Below are 26,461 nucleotides of genomic sequence, written 5' to 3' on the forward strand. Positions count from 1 at the left end.
ATTTGTTCTTATGGCGACCAAATCATAAACAAAACGACGAGACAGATGGCTGACATTAAAGAGGCAGACGTCGCCATTTTTGTCCTTGTATTTGGGCGGGGCAAGGTGGCCAAGTTTGATGACTCACCATAAAACGGCAAACTCTCAGAACTCGGCTCTGCGTGCATCTGGTAACAAAAAAAAAAAAAATGGTCGGCAGGACATGCATGAGTAGACCCCCCAAAAAAAAAAAAAGTGACAGCAAGTCAGCCATTTTGGTTGAAAGCGGGGTCATTAAGGTCATTAAGGTCATCCTTCAAAGACAAACAAATCGGAGAGATTTGAATCATGTTTACCAGACAGATGGGTGAAATTTTGCTATTTTGGGCGTTCACAAAACATGAAATTCTCCTCACTGAACTCCGAATGGCGTCTAACATGAGAATTCCTACAGCAAAAAAAAAAAAGTCTTCATGCCTGAAAAGACGGAAAGTCTGCCATTTTGGGTCAGAGCGGCCATTTTGGCGGTCAAAGATGAAATTGAAAAAAAAAAAAAAGACTCGAAATGGGAGCAGGCATACGAGATGGACGGATGACGATGAACAACCAAATAGTTTTTTTCGCAAATTTCACGAGTCACCACGACAACGCAACAACAAACTAGCAGAACTCCGCGATACACACCGATAGCCCGTTTGCCTTGGGAACATTTGGTGGGCTCCCCGATCATGAGTCGATCGCCAAAATAGTCTCAAGAAGCCGCGCCCAAAAAGCCATTTTGTTTTGAATCTGCAATTTCCGTCTTTTTCCCCCTCAAGGAGTCTCTTCAATCAAGATTGTGAGACTGCAAATTTGGTAGCCAGTTGACGCACATTAGCGAGACGCGCACATCATTTCTGCCTACGCAACCGCCGGCGAACTTGCCAATGTGGAATTATTTGAGCAGACGTCCATTCAGCCCCCCAGTTTAGGAATCCCTGACCTACTGAGAGCCATCAAGGTGAAAAAAGAAAAGTGCCACAGAAAATCCACTCGCAGTGGCACCTGATTTCCTTTTCCTTTTTTTTTTAAGCGTGCAGCGCTAACAGGCTCGGTCGGAAACGCTTTCAGCGATGAAGCTGGATTGAGCTGCAGACGACATCTAAATGAGTTCAAGCCCGTCGAATTGCCAACTTGACGCTCTCATCCCCTCGCGTTGCGCTCCAAAAGCTCAAGGGAGACGAGCGGAGGGGAAATCCCACATTGTTATCCTATTATCGCCGAGATAATGCGAGATATGAGATTTCCTCTTAGATGAGAGTAGGCGGAATGCTCAAGGCGCTCGGCGAGCTCGCCATCCGGAGGCCACGACGCTTCTCGACAACCTCGCCCGGCGTGGCCTTGGTGCCAAAAAGAACGACGGACGGCCACGAAAGAAAAAATTGCAAAGTGGGCAAATTGCTCCCGATTGCTGTCGAGCGTATTTGAATGCGAGGGAAGGTGACGACAACCAATAGACGGCCTGAATTCAACCGACGGCGGACGGAAGGTGCTCATCATCCCGCAACATTCGGCAAGCGTGTGCGTGTACGTCGCACTCTCAAATGGCGGAGGATCAAAAAATGAATCGGCTGATGTCTCGGATAGTTTCCAGTCTCTCCGGCCAATCGTCAAGCGACACAAGCCTGCGTGTGAAGAGCACGCCATCGTAGACGCATGTCATGAACACACTTCCGACTTCCCCCAAAATCTGTTACAATTATGAAGATGGAATTGCATTCCATGGCAGGACGCGAGCCAACCGCAAAACAATTTTTTTTCCAAAGCATAGAAATCTTCCGTTCCGTCCACATCTTCACTGACTATGAGGCTGTCTTGAAATCATCATCTGCTGCTGCAACGCAATTGATTGCGCCGCTCCTGGCGGTGTGCCCGCCTTGGCCACCAGGAGGCAGTATGACAAAGTCAAATGAAGAAGAAAAGACAACGTGAAGCGTTCGTGACAGCATGAATAGCATCTCGAGTTTGGCTCGCAAGTCAAAGCAAAACGGTGGTCGAATGAGGACTCGTATCTCAAAACACCCCAACGTCAAGTGACTCAGATCTCAAGACAACAACATTTTGCGGTGCAATTTCCCGAACATCAAAAATGTTCCCTGGAAACTCAAAAACACAAAATCCGCCCACAAAATGTTATACGTCACGTTTGTCCAATTTTCAGGTGAGTCCAAACAATAATGCCAAAGCGCATGTTCACGGCCACGTCGCTCCAAAAAGAACATTCGGAAAGGCATTTTGGAAGTGTGAGCGTTGCCAACCTGCTGCACATTCCCGCAAGCGTTGGCAAAAGCCGCTTTGACCAAATGATGTGGAGGGAAGCGTGCGGGACGCGAGTACGTCTTTACGCTTTTCCGCATCGCGACGCTGACTTGAAGACGAATGCCAACGCCGAGCCTCGGACGCCTTCATGAACTTATGCGCCCTCCAATGCGCCGTCCATCGCGACGCCGCCCGCCACGGAGCACGTCGGGAGCGAAAGCGACGCTCTCAACGTTCTCGGCAGTGACACGCTGTCAGGCCGCACACGCCCGTGGAAGGCGACAAACAACAACGTGACGCTTGGCTGCAACTGACAAGCGCCTCGCCCACGCACGACGCCCGACGCAATTCGGATGCACCTACGGCGGACGCGATGGCGTTGACACGCAAAGCGCACGATGGCCGCGCGGCCGTCGGGACTTACGGTCGACTCTCGCCTATTCACGCAGTCACACGGCGTTTTGGTTTTTCGGCGACCCTCAACTCATTTCTGGGGGCGGGGAAATCATCGTTTTGCATATTTTTGGAACATTAAGCCGCCACAAGATTAACACTGGCCGGTGTGGAAGAAATTGGTGTCAAAAAAATGTAGAGGAGGAGGAGCATAAAGTTTAGCCCGGGTTGTTCACGGGAGTCACAGCCGTTGCCAAATGTACTCATGAACGTTTTATGAGCCCAAAAACATTTGAATGCTCGAAATTGGAAGCGGGTGTGATCAGAAGCAGATCACTTTGTGAATGGATGAATGTTATGATGTGATTTCATTTCTTCTGGAATGACGTAACAAGACCGTTTGTTGTGTATCGCACAAAAAGTCTCAATTTCACATTTTTCTTTTATTATTCTATTAATTTTTACCAAATGTCTTTCTCTCGTTGTGATGGTGCAATCTTAACACTGAAAATGGACAAAGTGAAGATGCATTTTTCATTTTACTCCGCCAGAAATGGCAAACGGCAATCGGTTCTCCATTTTTTCGGAAGGTCCTTTGCATTCATTTCAATGAAGAAAAATTATTTGCAATTCAACTTTTTTGGAGCGGCGAACGTGGTGATGACATTTTTTTTTACAGTGGAAACGGTTCGGTACGTTTTTTGAGGAGTGCGCCCGTTTTAAAATAATATGACTTCCTTGATTGCCATTTTCATTGTCTCGTTGCAAATAAGACGAGAGAACAGCTCGCCAAGGCTACGTCTGCGGTGGGTGGCGGCAGATTTTCTTGAAATAAACGCCCCACAGAAAAGGCACGAGAGCAGATGGGATTACGGCTCAATTTTGGGGCGCCGGACAATAAAGGGCCAATTAATCTCCCCTGCGGTGGCGACGCGTAGGAAGGGTTGAAAAGTGCACGGCGCTTGCTAAACTCCGTCCTGTAAGAAGGTAATTAGGAAGTCGCGACCCGAGGATGCCGCAGCCTTCCGAGAAGTCCGAAGCCATCGGGTATTTATAGGAGCTTAATGGCGCCGTCTCGGCGTTGCCGCGGTCGAGCACTCTGATCCCGCCGTCGTTCCGGCGTGACCCACGGCGGCAATCATTGAATGCGGCCCGCCATTATTGTTCCCGGAAGCGCCGCGTCTCGTCCGGGTCCGAGAGGTCGCTTTGCTTTCGGTTGGACGGAAGCGCCGAGCGGCCTCCCACGCGAACGGCCGCGCTATAGCACTTTGTTTCGTTTTATTTCATCAGCAGCTTAGCGACAATTATGTGCTGCTCACCCCCCCCCCCCCCCCTTCAAACTCGCCGCCACATCAGCGAGCGAATGCGTTGATGTTGAAGCTCATGTTTTGCTTTCTTTCACAGCGCCGCTAAAAGGAATTTCCGAAGATGACGAAAAAGCGCATATTGGATCAGACAATGAGCTTGTCGACGCTAAAGCCGTTTTGGAAATGGCAATTATCCAAAACAATCTGCGCGAACGTATCGGGTTTGTCTTTCGAAAAGATCGCCGTAACAACGGCGACAAGACGATTTTCACAAGACGGCTCGTCGCGTCACCGGCAGGACGACGAGCGCGTCGGCGGGAGGCCAAATGTCCACTTCCTGTTTGTTTGGACCCCGCTGCGGCCACATGTGACCGAAAGCTAGTCCGCTTTAATCCCACCTCCTCCCCCGTCATGATCGGGCACCTCGTCTGGACGGAGGCCGCGAATAGCCCGCCGCCGCCGCCGCCTTCATTTGCCGTCACATAAATAGCAAGTCGCTTAAGCTCAAAGAGGGCGGCCTGCGCGCGTCGTGCGACCAAAGTCGACCTGGAGACGCGCCGCAGCGCAGTTCACTTTAATGGGGCAGGATTAAAGTGTCAGTCAGGTGCGCGTCGTCTCGACGCTCGAGCGGCGGCGGAGTTGAGCGGTGATGCAACACGTCGGCAGTTTGGTCAAAAAGGCAAATCCTAAAGCAAAGAAATGAATGGACGCAGGCGGCACGATTGTGGCGCTTGCGTGGCTCGCTTCGGAGACGTAGTCATGGAGCAACGTGACAGCTCCGTGGGATAAATTTAGCAACGGCCGTATGAATACAAGTTCAATAATGAGATTAAAGAGGAGAGGAGGCGGCCGGCGCTAAATCCCGCTTTGTCGTCAAGGATATTCCACAAAGCCAGATATCATGTCAAGTATTTGACAGGAATCCCAACAGTCCCGACAAAGCGGCCGTCCGTCGCCGCGCACGTTCTCACGCGCCGCCATGGAAAGGCGACTCCATTCACATGCAAATGTGACAAGGAGCGAGCGCGGCGAGATCGCCGCCAGATCACGGCGACATCGCCGCTCGGGAAGGTGAGCCATCTTTTCGCAGGCCCTTCCTCTCGTCAGGCTGATAACGCGGGCATATGTCCGGGGGTGGGTGGGGGCTGCGTGAAAAGGGGGGGGCCGAGTTCTCGGGCTCCGGGCCAGATAGATGGCGGTGGCTGCGGAGTGTGCTGGGTTCTCATCATCCTTTTGAATATTTACACGCTGTGGGCAGCTGACCTTGTGACCCCCCCCTCCCCCCATTACAAGTGCGGACTGTCACCGGCTTCAAGAGGCCAACATAATAGCGGCTACTTCAACGGTGATACGTGAACGATTCCTGCCATTATCTTGACGTGCGCCTCGGCGCCACAAAGCGAGGCCTCGAGGTAGCGTCGGCGCAAAATGGACCTCCTGGGACTAATTAGTGGACACCGGGGTAACAGCTTGTGTCGGGCAAAACGGTACGTTCAAAAGGTGTAGAAAAGTCAGACGTGAATGTGAACGACAAGAAATTTTCCGTTAGCTTCTTCTGGCCCGCTGAGTTACATCAGAGATGACACCTTGAGGAGCATCAGTTGACTCCTGAAACTTGGGATGAACAATTTGTCTTTTTGGGACTGAAATCGCGTTGTCTGAGAGCGTCAAAGCTGCGTTTTTTTGTCTTTTTTTTTTTTTAGAGGGCTCTCGCTTTCGCCGCTGCTTGAACGATAGGCGCTAAGCTATCTTGCACCGCGGCACTACGGACTTTATTTGTACGAAATGCGAGTCCGTCCACAGCGGCAGCAACGAGCTGCGTGATGCGGATCTCCTCCTCCATCTCCTCCGTGGTGACAAATAAACGACCCGACTAACAAGTAGCGTTTTAAACAAGAAGGCGAACGAGGAGTCGCTAAGCGTGCTAATCGCTAAAGCGAAATACGGCGTCATGAAAGATGCAAAATTAGTGTTTAGGTGTGCAGTTGACGGGCGAGAAACGCGTTAGGGCGGAGAGCCGACAGCGATGAACAGAAATGTCGTATTGCGATCAACTCATATGGAGAAACAAAATAAGACGACGGCAGCTCTCGCGAAACCTCTACTTGCATTGTTATTATTGTTTTTAATGCTATAATGGCATTTTCTGTCCTGTTTGTAAATATCACTCAACATTGTCAAGAAAATCGCAAGATCTGTCAGAAATATCGCAATAGGATTGTTTTCTCCTGAAATTGTTCAGCCCTAATTGAAACCGTATTGGATGAAGGCATCAAGACTTCATTCAAAGAGGCCAAAAATAGGAAGTATTGCACCCAGGCACGTGCACGCCTCCACTCCAGGTGGTGCTCAAGCACCTGCCCATTTGATCTGAATGGAAAAGGGTCCTTGTGTTTTTTTCCATCCATATATTTGAGAACAAAAACACTAATTCCACCCAAAGTATTTTGATATTGGAGGGCCATTTCTTTGAGCTTTTGGGACAATGGCACATGTGACCCCGCCCCTTTCATTTCATCACAGACATTTTAAATGATGGCAAGTGTGTTCTGAGCCCCAGTTAATGAATTTGAATATGATGGGTTTTTTTTATTTAACTTCCCCTCCCATGTTGTTCCAAAATTGTGCAAGTTAGAAGTGAACAAATTGTTGGGGGAAAGTTGTCCTTTTTCTTGATCTCAGTTTTGTATGCCGCCAAAATCAGCCACTTGAACAGGGGTGTGTAGACTTTTTATTGCAACTATGGATTTCCCCCATTCGCGTGTTTACAGTTGTTTGATTGACGGTGTTGATTTGTTGTCAGCATAAAACAAAAAAAATGGGTGATGGGTGGCTTGAGCTGCACCTGCCCTGAAAATGTTTTCATGTGCTTGATTGTATCCTTAAAAGTATCGAAATATCGCAATCATTTTGGCAACCTTAGCACTTGAATTTAGCAACCTTTGACACATTTTCTGTGCTGAAAGTTGCTTTAATTATGCCGATTTTACGTCAGGGGACAAAAGTGCTCTCAAAACTCATTCAAAGCTCATAGGTGTTGTTGGGGTCGTGAGGCCGTGCTGTCCTCATCTTTCAAACTAAATTCACTTAGAAGTGAAGCGACTAAAAACGCAGAGTGACTCTAGATGCACCTCCATCAACATCAAAACTTCCTTTAGAAATTATTTAATTATTTTCAGCGGAGGCCCTTAATTCCAAAATGTGAAATGCACACTCCTGACAAATGAGTTAAGGCGCACTAATTGACTTTTGGTACTTGACGCGATGGGCAGGCAGGCATGCAGGCCTTATCAAAGCGGATGTTTCACGCGCGACTGGCAGCTGCCGGGATCGTTACGCGCACGCTGCAAGTGGCGACTCTCCAGTGTCAAGTCAATCAGCGTTCGATGATCTATTCGAATGATTGGCGGCCTGAATGAACCGAGACGAGCTCTCGCGCGGCATCGTCCACGCGTGAGCTGCGCGCACGCCTCTCGCCTCACGTTGCTTGCGCGGTGGAAGCCTAACAAAGGCTCGGTGAAACGTGCGTGTGTGTGTGTGTGTGTGTGCAAACACTCCATTCGTGCGTGGCGTGGCGTGGCGGCTTACCTTCCATCCGGCCGAGCTGTTGCTGTCGCCTTTATCCTTGAAATAGGGCACGTAGCGGACCATCCAGTCGTAGATTTGCGACAACGTCAGCCTCTTGTCCGGAGTGCTCTCGATGGCGCGGGTGATGAGGTCCGCGTACGACTGGTTCCCCCACGCGTTCCGCCGCGATGACTTGGCTTTGCGCAGCGGACCGCCGGCGTCCAGGCACGGGTGCGTGGCCCCGACGCCGGCAGCGGCTCCGGCACCGGGCGGCGCCGGTGCCGGAGCGCCGGCCGGATGCTTGAGCTCGCCCGGCGCGCCGCCCGCCAGCGGCCCGGCTCGGCACGCCGGCACGTCCTCCGGCTCCACCTTGATTCCGGCCAGCGGGAGCCCCCCGCTGACCTCGGGGAAATCCTCCGGGCAGGGCAGCGGCCAGGTGCACGAGCGAGGTCGGCTTTGCGGTTCGAAATCCGAATCAACCTGATGAGCGTCCAGTTCGTCGTCCTCCATCATCAACATTTGCGTGCAAAGTGGGAGAAATCAAAGCTGCGGGGCTGGCGTGGCGTGGGGTGAGCGATACATCCACGTTATTTTTGGGGGAGAGGGAGGTGGGTTTTTTCCTCCGCACCGCGCGTGTCTCGCCGGATCACTTTACGCCGAAATGCTCACGCGGCTATTAAACTTACGGCGTGGATCAATGACGGAGGGGGGGGCGGTGGCAGAGACGGATCATGATGAATCGAATCGGTATCACAGCATCGCGTGTAAGGACAGCAGCAGCAATAAAAGTAACAACACCTTTCCGTCCATTTTTAACCCAAAACCTCCTTTTTGATCATCACATCGAAGATGCCGGGATTGATTCTTCTCCGGTAACGGTAACGGTGGCGGCGGCAGCAACAGATGATATTCGAGATGCGTGCGCAGCTTTAACAGTCGATAAATCCACCGAGGAGACACCGGGAAGGCAGGAAAGGGTCACCCGGGGGGAGGAAGGGGCGCCGAGGCGTGATTGTAGCGTGAATTATTCAATCTTTCCGATCAAGCAAGTCGGCGGGCGCACAAGTGTCTGCGATTCGAATAAAGAGGCGTGACGTGACGAAGCGGCGGATACGCAAGCAGCAGCAACGGAAGAAAGAAAAAAAAAAAAAAAGAAGCAGGCGTCCTCTTGTCGGCTCGAATTTTGAAAGACCAAGAAAAAATGTCAATGAATTGCTGTCCTCTTGCTCAGATGACACGCGTGTCCTCCGCGAATGAAGGCGATCGACGATGTGACGCGCGCGTCGTGGCCGTGGAGTGCGAGGCGAGAGATGCTGCCAATTGTGGAGTGCGCTCAGCAAATCAATACGCTCCCCATCGTGATCGCATTGAGACCCCCGACTCTCCCCTCCTTCCTTGCCACTCTCTCTCTCTCCTCCTTCAATTTGAGACTCCACAATCCTTCAATCAAAAAAAAAAAAGCAGCCTGGTGAGTGCGTGTTCGTTCTGGCGCAACGTCGCTTTGTGTGTGCCAGATTCCACGCCCAGCCGTGATTTAGGGAGAGAGAGAGAGAGAGACGCGAGGTGGAATTTGTGCACAATTGCACTCAAGCATGCACGAGCAAATGGAGGGAAATACTACAATGCTGTGAGGGGATTTGCGCCATGTGCGTGACTGCAAGCGCGTGTCCAGGCAGGCTGCGCGTGCACGCAGCGTCCAAATGTCCTCCACGGGGGACAGGAGAGCGCGCAGGTTTCACCTCAACTGATTATTTGGCGGCTATACCCAAGTGAGTGTAATTTTCTGTGGCGATTAGACAGATTTAGCTCAGATTAAGGGAGATTAGGTAACCCTAGATTTTTAATCCGGAGGAAGTGAGGTGAAATGGGGTCTTTAACCAAATTAAATGTCCACGACACACGCCCGCCCGGGTGAGGAAATCAAACGCTTGATGAGAAATCCACTGGCGATGTTGTGGACGTGTGCGAGAGGCGAGAGGCGAGATGCCGCCTGCACGGTTGACTGAGGGGCTTTCCCACTCCCCCCAATGCCATCATTAGACACCCTGCACGGCAGCCTCCTGCCACAGACCGTTCTTTTTTTTTTTTGAGGGGGGGGCACAATGAAGGAACCAATCTCGGAGGAATAAAAATAAAAAAAAACAAAATCTATCAACTGATTTGACTTTAGCTATTACGAGAATAAAGTCACCATGGACTGAAAATAAAAAACAAAGATTAGAATGTCTTGAAGGTACTCAGTATAAATCTTATGAGGCATAGTGAAAGTAAAGTCCGTTATTTGACAAATATAAGAATAACGCAACAAGCGTATAGCGACGAGCAAATAGCGAAATATGGGATCCATATCGGGATGAAGAGAAATCAATGAATAAATATCTTTTGACACGAAGTTCCTCCTCCTCACCAGTAGGTGGCCCAACACTGTGGCGGTTTGACACATCAGTGAGTCATAATGTGCGTCAGACAGAAAAAATAGTTCATTGTCTTTGTTTAAAATGATCAAACTGTGCCGAATTTTAAACGTTAGGTTCTCGTGGTGTCCATACGCAGAATCGGTGAGTTTGCAACAGTGAATCCTAAAAGTGGTATCCAACATCGCTACAGGGTAGTCATGATGCAAAGGGAATAGCAGAAGAATTTTATAACGTAACGAGAGTAAAGTCAAGGTCATGAGGATGGCCGGAATGAAGTCGGAAATGAGCGGAGATAAATCATATGAAGAAAAAAATTGCGAAGCCTCATGGAAAAAAAAATATCGTGATGCAAGAGGAAAGTCAGAATTTTACGTGAATAGTTTGGAGAAAATAAATCGGAAGGACGCTAGATTAAAAATTGTTCGGCAACGGTGGTAGTCGTCAAGATAGCACGGAACGTTAGAACGTGCTGACGATTGACTTGTACAATGTTGTTCCGATCAGAAAGTCACGTTAGAAAAGTTCGTCAGGAGAACATTTCAAGCAGAAAGTTGGAATGTGTGGGAATAAACTTGAAAAATATATCCGGTAAGTTTTGAAAGTTTGAATAAAGTTGGACAGTTGCGATATGTAGCAATGCTGCAAAGAAACAGACTAAACATTAAAAGCAATAAGAGTATGAAAATTAAATCGGCAAATGCCAAGAACAAAATGGTAAAGTTACAAGAAAAAGTGATGATATTTGTCATTTGACCGAATAAAGTTGAACCGACACAAAATAAATTGCGATATGACGCCACGCTTAGCAGAAGACGGGAAAGCCCCCCCCCAAAAAGAAGAAAAAAAAAATCTTTGCCGTGTCGATGCAAGCCCAAAGTCGTGTCAGCGGAATCGAGTCCGAATGCCAAAGAGTCAAAGTTAAAAGAAAAAAAAGGTGTAGTGTGACTTGAATACATTTGTCAAGTTTAGAGCATAAAAATAATAAAACAAGTACATAAAACGATTGGCGGTGGCACACTTTTTTTTTGCAAATGGAAATTTGGGAGAAAGTGCTCTGAAAATAATTTCTCTGTCATCAAAGATTTTCTTCGATGACAGGAGATCTCTTCATATTTTGACATTTTTCTTTGTGCGTTTTGGCTCAATAAAGATTGTCGAAATCGAAAACTTGAATCGGAATTGGTGGGCCAAAAGCTGCTCGCTTTTTTTTTTTTTTTTTTCCTTTAATCAGCCAGAAAGATTGGCCGGGCCTATTTTGCAGTCTACCACGCATTTCACGCACACTCACACCTGTTCTGTTGCTGCAGGGAAGCTGATTACTAATTCATGAACTTTACAGCCAGACCCGCTTTCACACACGCAGACGCCACAATATTAGGAACACCTCGTCAACAACATGCCCTGCGCAAGCTCGCTTGCTTTTCACTGAATTCAACTTTAGTTTGCTCAAAGTCATCTTGCACATCGGACGCGCCGAGGCGAATGTCGGCGTGAATCTGTCGGACACCTTTACAGTTGTTGTGATTTACGGCGGCGATGTGTACGTCCCGGAAGAATTTGAATGTGAGCGCAAAACGAACGAGTGGGAGTTTCAATGCTCTTTTTTTTTGCTGTTCTTGTATTTTGTAAAGTTAAGAGAAAAAAGTCGCCATGTGATGTGATTTCAAACGTACCAAAGAATAAAGTCAAGCTATTACGAGGGGGGGGGAAACTTGAGCGAATCGCCCCAACTCGCGGCGATACGAATTTGCACCGATTTACTTTTTACGCAATCACGTTAGCGTAAAACGCAAAATGACGGTTAGGTTGGATAAGGTTCGGTTATAGCGCCACCCGCTGGCTTGGCACCGACCGACATGGCGTTTTCGTGTCGATGGAACGGACCTCCGACAACATGGTGGGGCCTCGGTCTCTCGCTCGCGTCATCGGGACTCGAACCTGCGACCACAAGGCCGAGGCCTGAGTGGTCGCGTCGCATCGTGCGTGAGGATGAGGGCGGCCGCGACCATGCCTCAACAGCGCAACCGCGGCCGCATCGCAACCGTGGTTGCGCGTGCGCCAATGTGCCCTTCTGCATGCAAAGCGTGCACTTGAAAGTGGCCCAAAGTGGCTCATGGCACGCAGAACACTTGAGCCAGAACGCTCAAGCGACAACTTCAAGCTCGGCAGCGCCAAATGGATCGAGTTGTCAGGTAAGAATGAGTGACAACCGCCAAAAATCTGGGCGGAGTCAAGAAATGGAGGCCGCAACCGAGATGAGCAAAGTCCTGAGAGTTTTTTTTTGAACGACATTGTCCCCATTTTTGACATTCCACAGCCACGCTGGCTTGGCTTCATGCGACCCATCCTGGAACAGCGCATTCCTCGCAACAGTAATCACCTCACTCGGCCGCAAGCGAGGAAGCGGCATCAACCCGCCGAGGCTTTTGTGCCTGTCAATTAGCACCCTGGAATTATTTTGGGACATTGCCCCGAAAAAAAAAAAGTAAAGCCCACCCTGGTTTCTTTGACTTCAGCGGCCTCTCACAGCCTCGCCATGTTGTGTAATATCTGCAAACCTTCCCACTGGGATTGCAATAAAAGGACACCGAAGAAGCCACAAGAACACTCTGGGGAGTTTGATGCATGTCTAGAAGCCAAGGACCCCCCCCCCCCTCCTTTTTTTCCCCCCATGGCGGTTTGTGCCTTTCCCAGCACACAAGCCACACTTCTCTAACAAGCATTTGGGCCCGCAATGACACAGGAAGGAGACGGCTCCCATCCAATCCCAGCCAACGGTTGGAGACGTTGCTTCGAAGGTGAAGCTGGATTTCAGGCCCCCCCCCCCGGCGGCGTTGGCCCCACGCCGCCTGACTTAAAGACTTCCTGCCCCGAGCACGATCCTGCCTTCGACGTGGCGTCTTGTCCCGCGCGCTGCCAACTTGGCATATTTCGCCTCGGAGACGACAAAGACAATGGCTGCCAAGAGTTTTAATTAAGACCGTGGTGAAATGGAAAGAAAAAAAAAAGGCACACGCAGGTAATGACTCTTCTCCTCTGTTTCTTAGCTCTAACAAAATGTGATTAATTATCACTATCTGCCTTCGCCAATTAATTAGATTTAATAGGTAAATGCCTAAGGAACAAAAAAAAAAAAAGGAGTTAATCCCAAACCCGCTCAGTGCCATCCAAGCCAGAATCATTGGAGAAAGATTCCAAATTGAACAGATAGGAGATATGGATTCGCATAATGAGCTGGTGAAATGTTCGCTAACTTTGATTGGATGTTGACATTTTGTTGGTTTCATCTCACTGCAAACTTGAACGCGCATCGTTTACTTTGGTCAACTTCCTCAAAAAAAAAACCAATGCAACTCATGTTGAGATGAAAACAAAATGCAAACGTGTTCTAAATAAAAGGGGCGGAGCTAGATTTTGATTCTTCGGTTGTTGTTCGAGGCGATCGTCGGGGGTCCACAAAAGTAAAACTTGGAAACGCATCATCAACAATCAACATCAATTTATGTATGCAATAAAATGGCACACACACACACACACACACACACACACACACACACACACACACCATTGGCAACACTGGTTACAAACACCCCCTGGCCAGATGGTTCTAATGTCAGCTAAACTGGATTGTCTCTCTAGTTGAGACCATTTTCAAGACATAACGACAACAGCAACATCTCCACGGCAAAATACTTCAACAGCCAAAGATGAGCAATCCTCATACAATATTGTGGCGTGCAGCGAGTCGGACTTCCTCGCAATAAAGCACGGCGGCGCGCCCATCGCCTCGGGCGGGGAGGTGAAGGCCTCACTTGGGCATGTCAGCGCTTGGCTCCGTCCACAATCGCCGACGAGGCCCGATGCCAAGACACTGATTAGCCCGGCAAGGCCCGCGTTCTCCGGGCGGGGCGGAGTGGAGGTGCGGCGCGGCGGGAGTGGGAGTGGGAGTGGGAGAGCGGCTCGTCACCAAAGAGCACGGTGCTAAACGCAAGATAAAGTGGAAGAAAGCCAGGAAAGCGGAGAGGAGCCACGCCGGACACGGAAAGCCTTCGGCAAGGAGGCATCTGCCTCTTTAATGCATAATTCAGGCCGAGCTGAAAGATCGCGCTTCGGTCTCTCGGCTTGCTGGGAAACATCCAGATGATGTGGAATCATCTGGCCATCATCTTGACGCAGCCGACGCGCTCAGCCGCCACATCATTAGCAAGCGATGCTAAAAGAAACAGACGTCCGAAAGCTCGAGTTCCAATTCGCCGTTGGCGGATGAGACGCCATTCGTGTCCGCGACGCGGCGGGTCGTGCATTTCACACGTCGGCCTTCGGGGAAGTTGTCCGACTTGAATAAATATCCACCGCGAAATCATTTGCAGACGCACACTTAGGCGCCAGTGAGTGTCGGACGGCCTCGGCTCACGACAGCGAGCTTCTCCTTCAACATTCGCCTCGCAAGTATAACGGAAATCAAATCCTCTCTTTGTCCTCCTCCTTGTGGATTTAAAAGGCAAGAATCTATTTTCAATTTTCAAACGCTCGCCAGGTAAGACCGTCTGGTGTGGATTGGTTGATTCCGCAAAGGTGTGCCCTCTCACGAGAGAGCATCGAATCACCAGACGCCTTCGTCATCTTCAACATGCGAGAAGGCGCCGCTGTCACCAATTTGTGATCCGATTGGCTATCGCAACTGTCCATCAACTCGACGAGCAATTCACTCACACAGCACAAACGCCAGCACGGGTGAGTCTGAAGGCGGACGATAAAATATGCGCGGCAACACAAGCTAGCTGAATTCTGATTGGATAAAAACTCTTTTCATAAACACGCTCATGATTTCTTGATTTGTGGTTATGTTAGGGCGGCAGAAAACCGCCTTGACCGCCCGCTACAGTCGACTTCCAAGTTGTTCTCATTTCAAACGCTCACTCATTATAAATTCTGCATCGAGGTTTTTGTTCCAGGCTCAAAATGATAAAAACCCTTCAAAGTGATATTTCAAGTCACATTGAATTGGACCATAATCGGAGGGCGAGAGATGGCGACAACGGCAAGCAACTGACAACGCGGAATTAAAGGAAAAATGTGTGACCCTCATCAGGTTTGGACGCTCCACACACAAAAAAAAACGGGCGTGCCACAACGATTGGAAGTGGAACCAGAACAGAATGTGGAGCTCACTTCCATCTTCAACGCGGTTCACATTTTGCAGCACAGCAAAACTAGTGGCCGAGTTGTCCAAGCACATTTCAGTCGCATTAAAAAGAAAGAAAGCAAAACTCACCCGGTGAAGAATCCTGCCAGGTACGTGCAGTGCAATGCTGCAACCTAGTGGAATAACAGATCGTGTTGATGTTAGTTCGCATTTGTTCAGGAAAAACAATTCAGGTATTTCATGACATTGCTCGGCGCCAGCGGGCCGGTTTTCAACCCTTTAAGCAATAATTGGAGCTTCTATGGCCGTCATCACAAAGAAAGACAAACATGTCGCTAATTAATAAATGTATATTTTTTAAAAAGACAATTCAATTAGAAACACAGTGAAATTGCGTATCTGCATTAAATTAATTCCTAATCAGTAGATCAACTTACGAGCCTGTTCGCCTATTTTCATGGCCAAGTTTGCAGGAGTGTGGAAGTGAGACTTTTTTTCTTCTTCACAAGGTGAACACCTCAGGCTCAGTGAGATGCAGTTGGAAGTTCTTGCATTGCATCTCGTTAGATTGCAACGAACGTGCTCATTTGGCGCCCTGCGATGGCAAACAGCAACATGTTGAAAGCGAAACGTGCGTGCGTGCGTGCGAGCGTGCACGTGCGCGCGCACCGTCCCACGTTTCCACCTCAGCGACTTTGCCCTCATCACCTGTGATTTGCAGCTCGGTCAACTCGTAAGGACAGACGTCGGGCCCGAGTGCTCCCTCCTGACACGCGAAGGCGCTCGCTCCCTTTCCACGGCAAATGCATCTTCCTGGACGGACATTATTCGAGGCACTCATGTCTTATTGGCCGATTTATTATGATGTCAACTGACAGGACGTGCATTAGTTACTTCAAGTCGCCGCCGCGCTGCAGATTGGCCATAATGTTGACACACTGGCGGAGAGGCCAATTTGGAGCACGGCGTGAAGTGGGAAAGAACCTGAGGCAGATGCGGAGCTTTCATTTGTAATCGCGCGAGCTCAAGTTGCCATGAAAGAGCCACTAATGGGTTAACAGGAGAAATGAGCGGCCCGGAGAGGGGAGGGAAAAATCAATGCTTTTGTTGAGGGGAAGAAAGAAAGCCTTTCACAGGTCTATGTATCATTAAGCAATTGAGAAAGCTAATTAGAGTCTGCCCGTGTGCGTGTGTGTGTTGGGGAGGTAAAGTGCAGATCTCGCAGCTAATTATTTCCATGGCAACCAAACCTCCTGTAGATGATCTGTGATGGTGAGTCAAGCAGAGCAATTAGGAGGCGAGCGGCATTGAGGAGCAACAGTGACCCCTAGTGTATGAAGAGGGGTGTGCATCACTCCACCCAAAAAAAGGAGCTGAAGTAAACGTGTCAATATGCTTCAATATTGCTCGTGCATTTGGTTCCCACGCCTTCGTTTGGCACTATGACGTCACCATTTTTGAAAGGCAAATCTGACCGAACAAAACGAGGCCACATGCATCTGGAACGGTTTTATAGTTCAGTATCAATGGGAAACAGTTAAGAAAATATATCAGGCTCTTCAGAGATGTTGCTCATTTCATGTATTTCTGTTCGCAGATTTTTTTGTCTGCAACAAGTTGCGTCCATTTCTTCTTCAACTCAATTTGTCCATCTTTGCCAGCAATGAATAGGAACAGGCAGAACAATATAAAGTTCTTTTGTTGGATGGTACAATAAACTTCTGGGACATTTTGCAACGAGTCGAGCTCTTGTTTGGTGGCGTTTCGTGAGCTGTAACTTGCTGAAAATGGCCGCCAAAAGAGCGTCATCTCGAAATTGTTACAGAGAACTGCTTAGCGAGATGATGGATGGCTTTTGGGTGCAGAGCCGCTTGAGTAAAATTGCAGCAAACCATCCATCATTTGTAGTCAAGCGCTCCCTAAATAAAACAAAAGACAACAAACTGTTTCGTCAACCCTGAGGCGTACTTCATTTCATGGAACGTGTGGAAAATAAACGCGAGATGGAATATGTCCGTGAAGACTGGGGAGGTCTTTCAATGTCGCTGTTTGCTGGGGTCAATCTTCTCCAGGTGAACCAAAGGTTTGAGTTGTTCGGCAAAACTGCGCATGTCCTCCGAAACGGTGTCCTGGCCAGCGGGCGCCAACACGCTCAGCTCCACCAAGTACGAGAGCGAGAGCCGCTCCGTGTTGTCCGTGTTGCCCGGGACCAGGATTCGAGACAGCTTGCTCACCACCACTTTCATGGCACCTTTGCGGAAAATGTGCCCGTTGGCCACAAACTCGTGGTCCATGCGGAAGCCCATCTCGTTGAGGAACTCGGGCAAGCTGTGCGAGGCGGCCGCGTCCACGCAGTTGCGCACCAACGTGTGGCGGCTCTTGTCGCCCACCTCCGGCTGGCCCAGGTAGCGCAGGTGCCACGGGGCGGCGGGCTGGGACAGCGAGCGGCGAGCACGCAGGATGAAAGGGTTACCTTGTTGGCCTTTCAGCAGATAAACCAGCTCGTGGTCCGTGAAGGTGGACGGTTCCATGTTGTCGCAAAGGCCTCGCAGGCGATGCAAAAGGCTTTCCAGGGCCTGGTCCAACACACTTCCTGAAGTCATATACACAACGTGGTGCGGTGAGAAAGGGCTGGCCGAGGGATAGCGATCGCGATCAATTGCACGTCGATCGGCTGCGAGCGCACTCGCTCGATCAAATGTGGCGGAAATGCGTGTGACGGCGACCTTTGAATTTGTCTCGGATTTGATTTCATTTTATCCGTAAAACACACAAATAGTATTGCTGATAACGTTCGGCAGTGCTCTTCGCTTTTAGAATCTGAACATCTTGTAAGGCAGCCAACGCCGGACTCTGCTGGCCACAATTGGACATTGCAACCTGTAACAAGATTCCCCCAACACACACACTTTGTAGTAACGCTGATGAACTCTTTTTAAAAAGATAATTGGATGCTATTTATTTTTCATGTATAATGCTTCAAATGTTAAAATATTTAAGTAAAGATGAGAAGAAAATGATCACACTTGTATACTGAAGTAACTTTTTTTTTTTTTACTTCCGGAGCACAGATGTGGGGTTGTGTTATTGTCCTGTTGGGTCACTGCTGGCTGCTTTTTGCTGTCGCTCACACAAAATGAAAAAAAGAAAGTCGACATAGCATTGCAGGCTTCCAAATTGTGGAAGGCACGTCAATTTGAGCTCAGCACAGCCTCCATTGTTTGTTTATTTGAACTACACTAAATAAAGCACCTTGTGAGTTATCTTTGTGGAAAGTGCTTCATACATAGAATTGACCTTCTGAGTTCAAATGTTGTTTGTTACTGGCTTCACTTTGTCCACAATGCTTTATACATTATGAGTTTGCAAACATCTCAAGTGAAAATTATAAACAACCTTTCAATGGTAAAGCCAAAACTGAAATAAAGGCTCATACTACTCCCACAATTGGTGTATCGTGGTCAGCTTGTGGTTTTCTCCCCCATTTGGAAGGCATTCGAAGCTATTTGTGCTCCCTGTAATGTGTGCAACGTTGTGTTTACTGCTCAAAGCGAAGGGTGACCCATTACTGAGTGTATTTATGGTCTCCATGGCGCATTTTGCATACATTACGTTCCTACTTGTAATTATTTCCTTTGCCTGTGAATGAAACTGACCTTGTAAAAGATACTCCATCATGTTGATGGTGCCGCCGGTGACGGGCATCACCGTGACTGGAGGAGCCTCCATCTTTCTTCAGCAACTGTCAACCACAGCAACGGCTAACATTTAATCTCCACAATATAATTGAACATTTCCAACGATACAAGCAGGCAAAACTGGGGCGGTTCAATGGGTCACCTTTGGTTTTCAGAAGATCCTGCTGCCAAAGGTCACAGGCAAAGACGGCCGCTGTCTGTCGATGAGGCTCGGTTTAGCCCCCGCAGGAAACACCGAGGATGCAGTAGGCCTCACGGGCGTATGTAGCTTTGTTAGCTATCGAGGAATGTCAGAGTTAGCTAATCCGCGCTAAATATGTTTATCTTTCGTAAAAAATGTTGCGATTTGAAGGCGCCAGAACAACATTAACGGGTTTAGTTAAGAAAACCACCCAATAATATAACGCCGCTAACTAGCTAGCAAGCTAGCTAACTGGCAAAAACTTGTGCTGTGTGCTACTTTGCTGTTCTTCTTCGTGTAATTATGTGGGGATTGTTTAACAACAAATGGGTGCATTTCTGCCACCTAGCGGTAAGGACTGTGGACCAAACTACCAAGGACATTATTTCATCTCGAGTCTCCCAGTTTGTCAGAGATGCTAAAACATCAAGTAACGCTTATTTTTCGACTCTTTTTGGAGTTTGTATTACAACCACCCAATGGTGTGCAATTATTACTGCTTTGGCTTACAATCTAAAACGTGCGTTCAAAAAATACACATGTATTCAATTAAATATAAAGAAATGATATCTGATGACATTTTTTGGGATTATTCCAATCTTCCACTTGCATTTGTTCCCAGTTTATTCCTTTGATGTAAACATATTTTGTTATGCTTCACAATTATTTCTATTTTCTCAACGTCATATTTAGCTTTTTTGGATGCAACTAATTACTTCAACGATAACGTTTTTGTTTAGAATGATCGTATCTGGTTTTACTTTGACAAAGTTGCTTTCACTTTCCTCATTTTGCTCATTACATTGACTATTTCCTTAGTGCATACCCTTTTTTTATTTTATTTTTTTTTGCTCACGTGAACAGTTGTGCAACCGTGACGCACTGCTGCCACCTAGAGGAAGAAGTTAGGTAACGCAAGGAGTTATTGAATCGGGAAGGCGGGGGGCGTGACCTGACGCGATCTGCGACCTGCAATCAGATACGTTTGGAATAGGGCGTGATTTCCATTTTATAACACTTTATTAGTCAACGTCACATCTCAGTACAATGCGACACAAACGTAACAGCCATTCACGTGACTTCAAGTTTAGCGAGCAACGAGTTTGCAAGTAAATAATTGATATGTGCTCAACCCCCGCCCATCGCGGTCTGAGCAGCGTTGCGTCACGTCGACTCGCCAGCGAATTGAACTGCGCAAGTTAGTTATAGAAAAAAAGCTGCGCGCGTTAGTGAGTTGGTCAACCTTGTGTCCATTTTCTTTCTTGTCCTCCCGCAGCGCTCGCCCTTGCAAACATGTCGCTCAGCGAGTCTCTCGGGTTTCAGCCGCCATCCTGGTTCGGCTTTCTGCAGCACTCGCTCACGCTGCTCTGCTTGGTCGCCGTCGTCTACAAACTGGTCGCGCTCCTGATTCAGAGGAGGGATGCCTTGCGGAACTTTGAGGCGTTCACGGGGCCACCCGGGCATTGGTTCTTTGGGCATGTCCTGCAGGTAAGAAACCCAAGAAAAAAAACGCGAGCGTTGATGTCGCGTGCAACTGAAATGCGTTTGCGTTTGCGTTTGCGTGCACGGCACTTGTTGTTCAGGCTGGTCTCCCTTTTCCTTGTTCAATTCCAGTTCAAACAAGACGGGACGGACTTGGACCAGATGGTTAAATGGGGGGAGCAGCACCCTTACGCCTTCCCTCTGTGGTTTGGTCCTTGTGTCTGTTACATGAACATCCACCATCCAGATTATGTGAAAAGCATCCTGACGTCAACAGGTGCACAATCTATTTTTTTAGTTTCCACTCACAAAGAGTGGACGTCTGAATGCAGGACTTTCTTTGCTGGCCTTGAACACCATCAGAAGCACCGCCCAGCCTCCATTTAAAACCGAAATTGTAATATTTGGTCTATTAGATTGTAATACGAGTAATTTAGTTGAATTACCCACAAAAAGATGATGTTGTCTTAACCCAAATTCATTAAGAGAGACGAAGAGAATCGTTTAATGCTGAAAGGAAAAAAAGGTTTTCGATGAACATTAGCATGTTGTATTACATTTGTGGATAGTTTTTGCTTTCTTTCGTGGCTTTATAATATGATAATAGATGTGGATTAAGTTGGCCGAAGAAGTGTGTGCTCTTAAATCTCTTTTTGATTTCTTATTTATCTTACAGAGCCAAAAGATGATTATGCCTATAAATTCATCAAGAGCTGGATTGGTAAGACAAACTTTTTTTCCCCCTTGCTGCTCGACATGGAAAAAGTAATTATAGAGTATCCAATTTGATAACGAGGCTCAACAAGAAAAAACAAAACTTCTCCGCAGGCAAAAATGTTTTCCTTGTTTTATGAACGCGCATGGTGGTCATACTGAGAAGAAGAATGTGCTCGCTAGCATCCATCTGTCGATATCTCACATTCCATCGGCAGGTGACGGCTTGCTGGTGTCGCACGGTCAGAAATGGTTCCGCCACAGAAGGCTCCTGACGCCGGGTTTCCATTACAACGTTCTGAAACCGCACATAAAATTGATGTCAGAGTCCGCTAAAATCATGTTGGTGAGTTCTTATTTTCGTTCACAGAACAGACCCAAATGCAAAATACAAATCAAACCAAAATTGCTTGGAAATTGTCGCCCAAAATCAAACTAACCTGCAAGATGTTGCCGAAGCTCCGTTGGCGCCCCCTTGTGCCAGTTTTGTGCCATTGAACTATGTTGACGCGATGAGAGCAGCTCCAATTCGGAAAGTAGCACTTTGTTGTATCGAATGGCCTTGTCACACTTTGTAAGAATGATGAGACAAGCTTGGGTTGCGGTCCAATCACAACTCCGTATTCCATGTAAAGTCTTTTCACCGAGAAAAGCGTAAGACCTGATCTGAATGTGACGTGTGGACCGGCTAGGACAAATGGGAGCGTTATTCACGCAGCGGCGAGTCCTTCGAGGTGTTCCGACACGTGAGCCTGATGACGCTGGACACCATCATGAAGTGCGCGTTCAGCTACAACAGCAACTGTCAGACCGAGAGGTCAGCCTGCGCCGGCGGCGCCGGTCCGCCCGTCGCCTTTGCGGCCAGCGCAGAAACTTCAACGCTTGACTTTGCGCTTTCAGCGGGACCAACGACTACATCAAATCCGTGTACGAGCTCACCGATTTGATCAACCTGCGCTTCCGGACCTTCCCTTACCACAACGACCTCATCTTCTACCTCAGCCCGCACGGCTTCAGGCACAGGAGAGCCTGCAAGGTGGCGCACAGTCACACGGGTAAAAAGCGCCGTCTTCCACATCGCCGTCCGACTGGTCACGTCACAGCGTCTGTCTTTGTTTGGTTTGCTTTCAAAGAGGAGGTGATAAGAAAGAGAAAAGAAGCCCTGAAGCAGGAGGCCGCGTCGGAGCAGGTCCGGACCAAAAGGATTTTGGACTTTCTGGACATTCTCCTCTTGGCGAGAGTAAGTTGAGAGATGTCGAGCCGCATGATCCTGAGGTTGCAGAAAAGCGCGACAAAAACCGCGGAAACTTTTTAGAACGGCTTCATGTGCTCGAGCGGGTTCGCTTTTCACGTCGCCGTCTGGCGGCTTTCGGTTTACGACCGGCCCGACCGGACGCACGATTCTGGGGTGGTGGGTGGGGGGGTGACAAATATAAAAAAAGGCAAGGCCGGAGGTGGATTTTAGTCCAGCCTAAGAAGATTAGAATCGAAAATGAGCCAGCTAATGGTTTTTAGAGGGATTGCGGTGTTGCCCCACGAAAACCTTTTTAAAAAAAAAACCTTTGATTTGTTCATCACTTTGTCCTTCTTCCCACGCTTCAATTTCTTTTTGCACGCCATCGTCAAGGATGAGAATCAGCAGGGGCTTTCGGACGACGACATCCGAGCCGAGGTGGACACGTTCATGTTCGAAGGCCACGACACCACCGCCAGCGGCCTCTCCTTCATCCTCCACACGCTCGCCTGCCACCCGCAAGAGCAGAACGCGTGCCGGGAGGAGATCGCTGGAGCGCTGGCCGGCAAGGACGCCATGGAGTGGTAACGCGTTTCCACCGACGCGCGGTTGAGACGTGACGAGTTTGCCGATTAACGACGATCGTCTTGGCTAGGGAGGATCTGGCCAAAATGCCCTTCACCGCCATGTGCATCAAAGAATCGCTGCGGCTCTTCCCGCCTGTGCCCGGAATGGCGAGAAAACTCACCAAGTCCGTCACGTTTGCGGATGGCAGGACGATGCCGGCAGGTTGGTGGTGTCCAAACTGACAAAAAAAAAAAAACACGGCAAAGATTGACGTGTTCCAAATTATGACGCAAATAATTTCAAGACATCTTATCGGGAGCAAAGAAGTGAAAAGTGACGTTTGAAGAGCTTTTTGTATTTGCTGAGCACGTGAACTTATTTGATCGCAACTTGGCCATTTTTCCAGTTTTTGGGCAGCTGCTTTGCACGATATCCGAAAAGCTGCTGCCGCCGCTTCCCGAGTGACGTTGCTTTTTGATCGGTTGGCTTTTTGTTCGCTTCGCTGAGGTCTTGAAATTGTCTGTGGGCGTGAGCGTGCTTGTGATTGGCTGCTTGTCCACACGTGTCCTGCGATTAGCTAGCGACGAGTCCAGCGTGTGGACCTTTCACAAAAAGTCGACTCGGGCGAAATGAAAAATGTCACTTTTTGGTTTTTTTTGTAGGTTCTCTCGTCGGGACGAGCGTGTACGCGCTCCACAGGAACGCCACCGTGTGGGAAAACCCAAATGTGAGTAAGGCTGATGCTGAAGACGTTTGAACTCCTTCAGAGTCATTGACAAGTTGCGGGCGATGCTCGCCAAGTCCTGAAAACGAGTCGCGAGTCGATCGCGAGCGTCACTCGACAGCTCAGTCACTTTCGATTCTTCGTTTGAGGCGTCATTTTCGAGTGGACTGCCACCGTCCGGCGCTCGCATCTCAACGTTGCGCTCGCAAACAAAAATTGTCCGAATGGCGAGATCATCTTGCACGCCTCTCGAATGTCTCCTAAACTTTTCATTTTGAGTTTGCCTTCGCAGGTGTTTGACCCACTTCGCTTCCTGCCGGAGAACATTTCCACACGGTCGCCGCACGCTTTCGTGCCGTTCTCTGCTGGGCCCAGGTCAGTTTGCTTGATGCGCCGCAAATTTTCAAAGGCTTCCCACGTCGATATTTTTTAGCCAACACAAAAAGCGGGCGGATTTTCTTGGTGGGATCAACAAGCGATCAGCTTCCAAACACAAAAGAACAACCTCTTCATCCAGCGATTGTGTTGCGAGCGATCGTCACGTGTGCTGAGGGAAAAATTGCACTTCATTTGTTACGTTATTCATTTACAAGAAAAAAAAAAAAAAAAGTACCTTTGTTCCTCCATGAATGCCGACGATGTATCTTCTTGACTCCAAATTGCCGCTCGGACCGCACCCTGAAATTCACCTTCCCTATTCTAGTTGGATTAAAAAAAAAAAAATCTTCCTTACATTTTCAACTTTTTCATTTTAGTTTAAAACAGCTCAGTGGAATTCCGCGTCACCTTGTGGCCAAAGGTACAATCGGGGTCGCTTTTGTTGCACCTTTCGTGGCTTGAAATAGTAAATCTGCAGTGTGGCGGATGCTGCATGCTAAAAAAAAAAAAAAAAAGAAGTAACGTTAAAGCGCCAAAAGTATTTGCCAACTGTCGAAAGAAAGTACAAGGAGGTGTCACGCCAACTTGGAAATGACATCTGAGCTCTATCGTCGTTGGGTCTCGCTTTTTATGTCCAATAAATTTGCCGCCAAAATGCAACTTGCACACGGGAGCGACGTACAGGATACGTTTTTTTTTTTTTTTTTTATGATGCATTTCTTGACTGTGATAACTCATTCTTATGTTTCGATCAATTGAAGGCACGGGTACCGTAGCGTCAAAAAGCGATCCGTAAAAGTGCATTCTGAAGAATATAGAAAGGTCAAATTGTCTTGGCTGAAGGATTTTGAAAAAAATGGAATTTGAACTTGGATGTTCTTACCTTCCCTTGTAGGAACTGCATCGGTCAGAACTTTGCCATGAACGAGCTGAAAGTGATGGTGGCTTCGATTCTGATGAGGTACCAGCTGATGGAAGACCCCACGAGGAAGCCCAAGATCATTCCTCGACTGGTGCTTCGCTCGCTCGACGGTATCCACATCAGGATCAAAGCTCTGGACGCCTGACTCCAAACTCTTATGACCGCTGCAAAATTTGTTTTTTCACATTTCCTTTATTCTTTGTCAATGTCCTTTGAGGAGGGTTGAGAACATTTCTCTTCATGTCCATTTTTTTTTTCAGGAATGACAAAAAGGAATGCATGACCTCGAATGCACTTTTGTTTTCGCAGTCAACAATATTTGATTGGAAATGCTCATGGAGGACGTTTGCTTGCAATAAAAGTGAAAAGTGACGCTCTAAGCAGTCTTACGAACGCCAAGGTGCATTTACTCGGTCGGAACATTTTACATTTGAGCCAAAAGTGGTTATTGAGTGGCCCGGTAAGTTCAAAGTTCACCCGACAGGGCGTCAATGTTTACCAAACATGACTTGGAAGTTTCTTTCCATACGGGACGCGTCGTTAGTTTTGTAGTCCGTAAAGTGAATCTGTGAGTCACATCATCGATCAAGAATGACAAATTTATATTCGGGAAAATTCAAATTGAGCACGTACGCTTGAGCAAACTTTCAACTGATGTCAATTTGCAGTCCCGTCCAATAACTTGAAATCAAATGCAAACACATTTTTTTTTTTCCATTCAAGCAATTTTTTTGAATTATTAATTATTATTGTTTATAGGGCTTCATTTAGGGTTGAAAACAAAACAATAAACTACATCATATCACATGAGAGGGCTGGATGACCTTTTTGGAACTAATTCCGTTACTGGTTCGGTCGTTGGTTTAAAAATAATAATAATAATAATAACAAATGCGTCCTTTTGTTTGTTAGTATGGAGCACAAATGATTCTTTTACTTCTAACTTTTCACCTATTTCTTCCCATAAGGTCTTTTAAGCATTTTTAAAATCAATTTCAGTTTTTGGTCTTCGGGGTATTTCAGAAAGATCATTTTTCTTTCTTTGCTTGGCTTTTAAATGTCTTGAAATCTTTTGTTTGTTTGAATGTTGTCAACGAATGTTCTTTCAGTAATATGAATAAATAGTTTTTGCTTTGCCTGTGAATGTTTGTAAATGCTTTTAGGTGTTGTGCTTTTGGCTTGTGTGAAGCACATCCCAACCCAGATCACTAAAATATGAAGTTTTATTATTCTTATTAATCTCTATTTGACAGGGACAATGCAGTCCAACAGAGAAGTTATAGTTTATGCTAATTGTCAACTCCATGGCCCAGATGGGCTCTTCCACAACATTGCAGTACAATATAAGATGAAAAAAATTTATATGCAGAAGAATTTAAAAAACTGGTATTATTTGCACTTGTTTTGCTTCAAGCCCCCTATTGTGCCTTCCTAAAGTTCCCTGAACACGAAGG

At 47.8% G+C, this 26,461-nt stretch overlaps 3 protein-coding genes across 6 annotated transcripts in view; 1 reads left to right on the forward strand and 2 right to left on the reverse strand.

Annotated features, from left to right (window-relative positions):
• The window catches only part of foxo6b (forkhead box O6 b), a 46,599-nt gene extending 30,746 nt beyond the window's left edge, over nucleotides 1-15,853 (reverse strand). Inside the window, exons 1-2 of one of the 2 annotated variants that reach the window (XM_088307894.1) lie at nucleotides 15,545-15,853; nucleotides 15,237-15,280 (exon numbers count right to left, since the gene is read on the reverse strand). In XM_088307894.1, the coding sequence (XP_088164020.1) occupies nucleotides 15,237-15,280; nucleotides 15,545-15,812 (312 nt within the window). In that variant the 5' untranslated portion in view covers nucleotides 15,813-15,853. Of the gene's footprint in view, nucleotides 1-7,565; nucleotides 9,068-15,236; nucleotides 15,281-15,544 lie in introns of those variants that run through there. The other variant, XM_088307893.1, reaches the window with a different exon arrangement.
• A 748-nt stretch (nucleotides 15,854-16,601) lies between these two features.
• med18 (mediator of RNA polymerase II transcription, subunit 18 homolog (yeast)) lies at nucleotides 16,602-20,958 on the reverse strand. Of its 2 annotated transcripts, XM_088307901.1 has the most exons (4): nucleotides 20,230-20,958; nucleotides 18,948-19,082; nucleotides 18,764-18,849; nucleotides 16,602-17,700 (listed from the first exon to the last, which is right to left on the reverse strand). In XM_088307901.1, exons 3-4 carry the CDS (start codon nucleotides 18,834-18,836, stop codon nucleotides 17,144-17,146), a joined length of 630 nt encoding a protein of 209 aa, XP_088164027.1. In that variant the 5' UTR covers nucleotides 18,837-18,849; nucleotides 18,948-19,082; nucleotides 20,230-20,958; the 3' UTR covers nucleotides 16,602-17,143. The 2 variants fall into 2 exon arrangements, with proteins under 2 accessions (XP_088164027.1, XP_088164026.1); XM_088307900.1 differs by lacking the exon at nucleotides 20,230-20,958 and having other exon boundaries at nucleotides 18,948-19,322.
• On the forward strand, nucleotides 19,938-26,151 carry cyp4t8 (cytochrome P450, family 4, subfamily T, polypeptide 8). 2 transcript variants are annotated; one of them, XM_088307898.1, is made up of 12 exons: nucleotides 19,941-20,474; nucleotides 20,601-20,745; nucleotides 21,145-21,189; nucleotides 21,401-21,528; nucleotides 21,875-21,999; nucleotides 22,083-22,237; nucleotides 22,316-22,422; nucleotides 22,810-23,000; nucleotides 23,072-23,205; nucleotides 23,646-23,710; nucleotides 24,000-24,082; nucleotides 24,981-26,151. In XM_088307898.1, the coding sequence occupies exons 1-12, from the start codon at nucleotides 20,280-20,282 to the stop codon at nucleotides 25,150-25,152; spliced, it is 1,545 nt and encodes a 514-aa protein (XP_088164024.1). In that variant the 5' UTR covers nucleotides 19,941-20,279; the 3' UTR covers nucleotides 25,153-26,151. The 2 variants fall into 2 exon arrangements, with proteins under 2 accessions (XP_088164025.1, XP_088164024.1); XM_088307899.1 differs by lacking the exon at nucleotides 24,000-24,082 and having other exon boundaries at nucleotides 19,938-20,474.
• Nucleotides 26,152-26,461: the final 310 nt, after the last annotated feature.

This window comes from Idiotropiscis lumnitzeri, chromosome 10 (assembly GCF_059441095.1).
Source record: "Idiotropiscis lumnitzeri isolate Australia: NSW breed Sydney's pygmy pipehorse chromosome 10, RoL_Ilum_1.0, whole genome shotgun sequence".
Lineage (NCBI taxonomy): Eukaryota > Metazoa > Chordata > Actinopteri > Syngnathiformes > Syngnathidae > Idiotropiscis > Idiotropiscis lumnitzeri.

What these genes read in the sequence shown, in the direction of transcription:
- med18 (XM_088307901.1), bottom strand. Translation starts at nt 18,836, where the DNA reads ATGGAGGCTCCTCCAGTCACGGTGATGCCCGTCACCGGCGGCACCATC. An exon ending in GATGGAGTATCTTTTACAAG is followed by an intron (nt 17,701 to 18,763) that starts GTCAGTTTCATT and finishes ATATGACTTCAG; the next exon opens with GAAGTGTGTTGGACCAGGCC.
- cyp4t8 (XM_088307898.1), top strand. Translation starts at nt 20,280, where the DNA reads ATGTCGCTCAGCGAGTCTCTCGGGTTTCAGCCGCCATCCTGGTTCGGC. An exon ending in AGTCCGCTAAAATCATGTTG is followed by an intron (nt 21,529 to 21,874) that starts GTGAGTTCTTAT and finishes TGGACCGGCTAG; the next exon opens with GACAAATGGGAGCGTTATTC. An exon ending in CCGTTCTCTGCTGGGCCCAG is followed by an intron (nt 24,083 to 24,980) that starts GTCAGTTTGCTT and finishes CTTCCCTTGTAG; the next exon opens with GAACTGCATCGGTCAGAACT.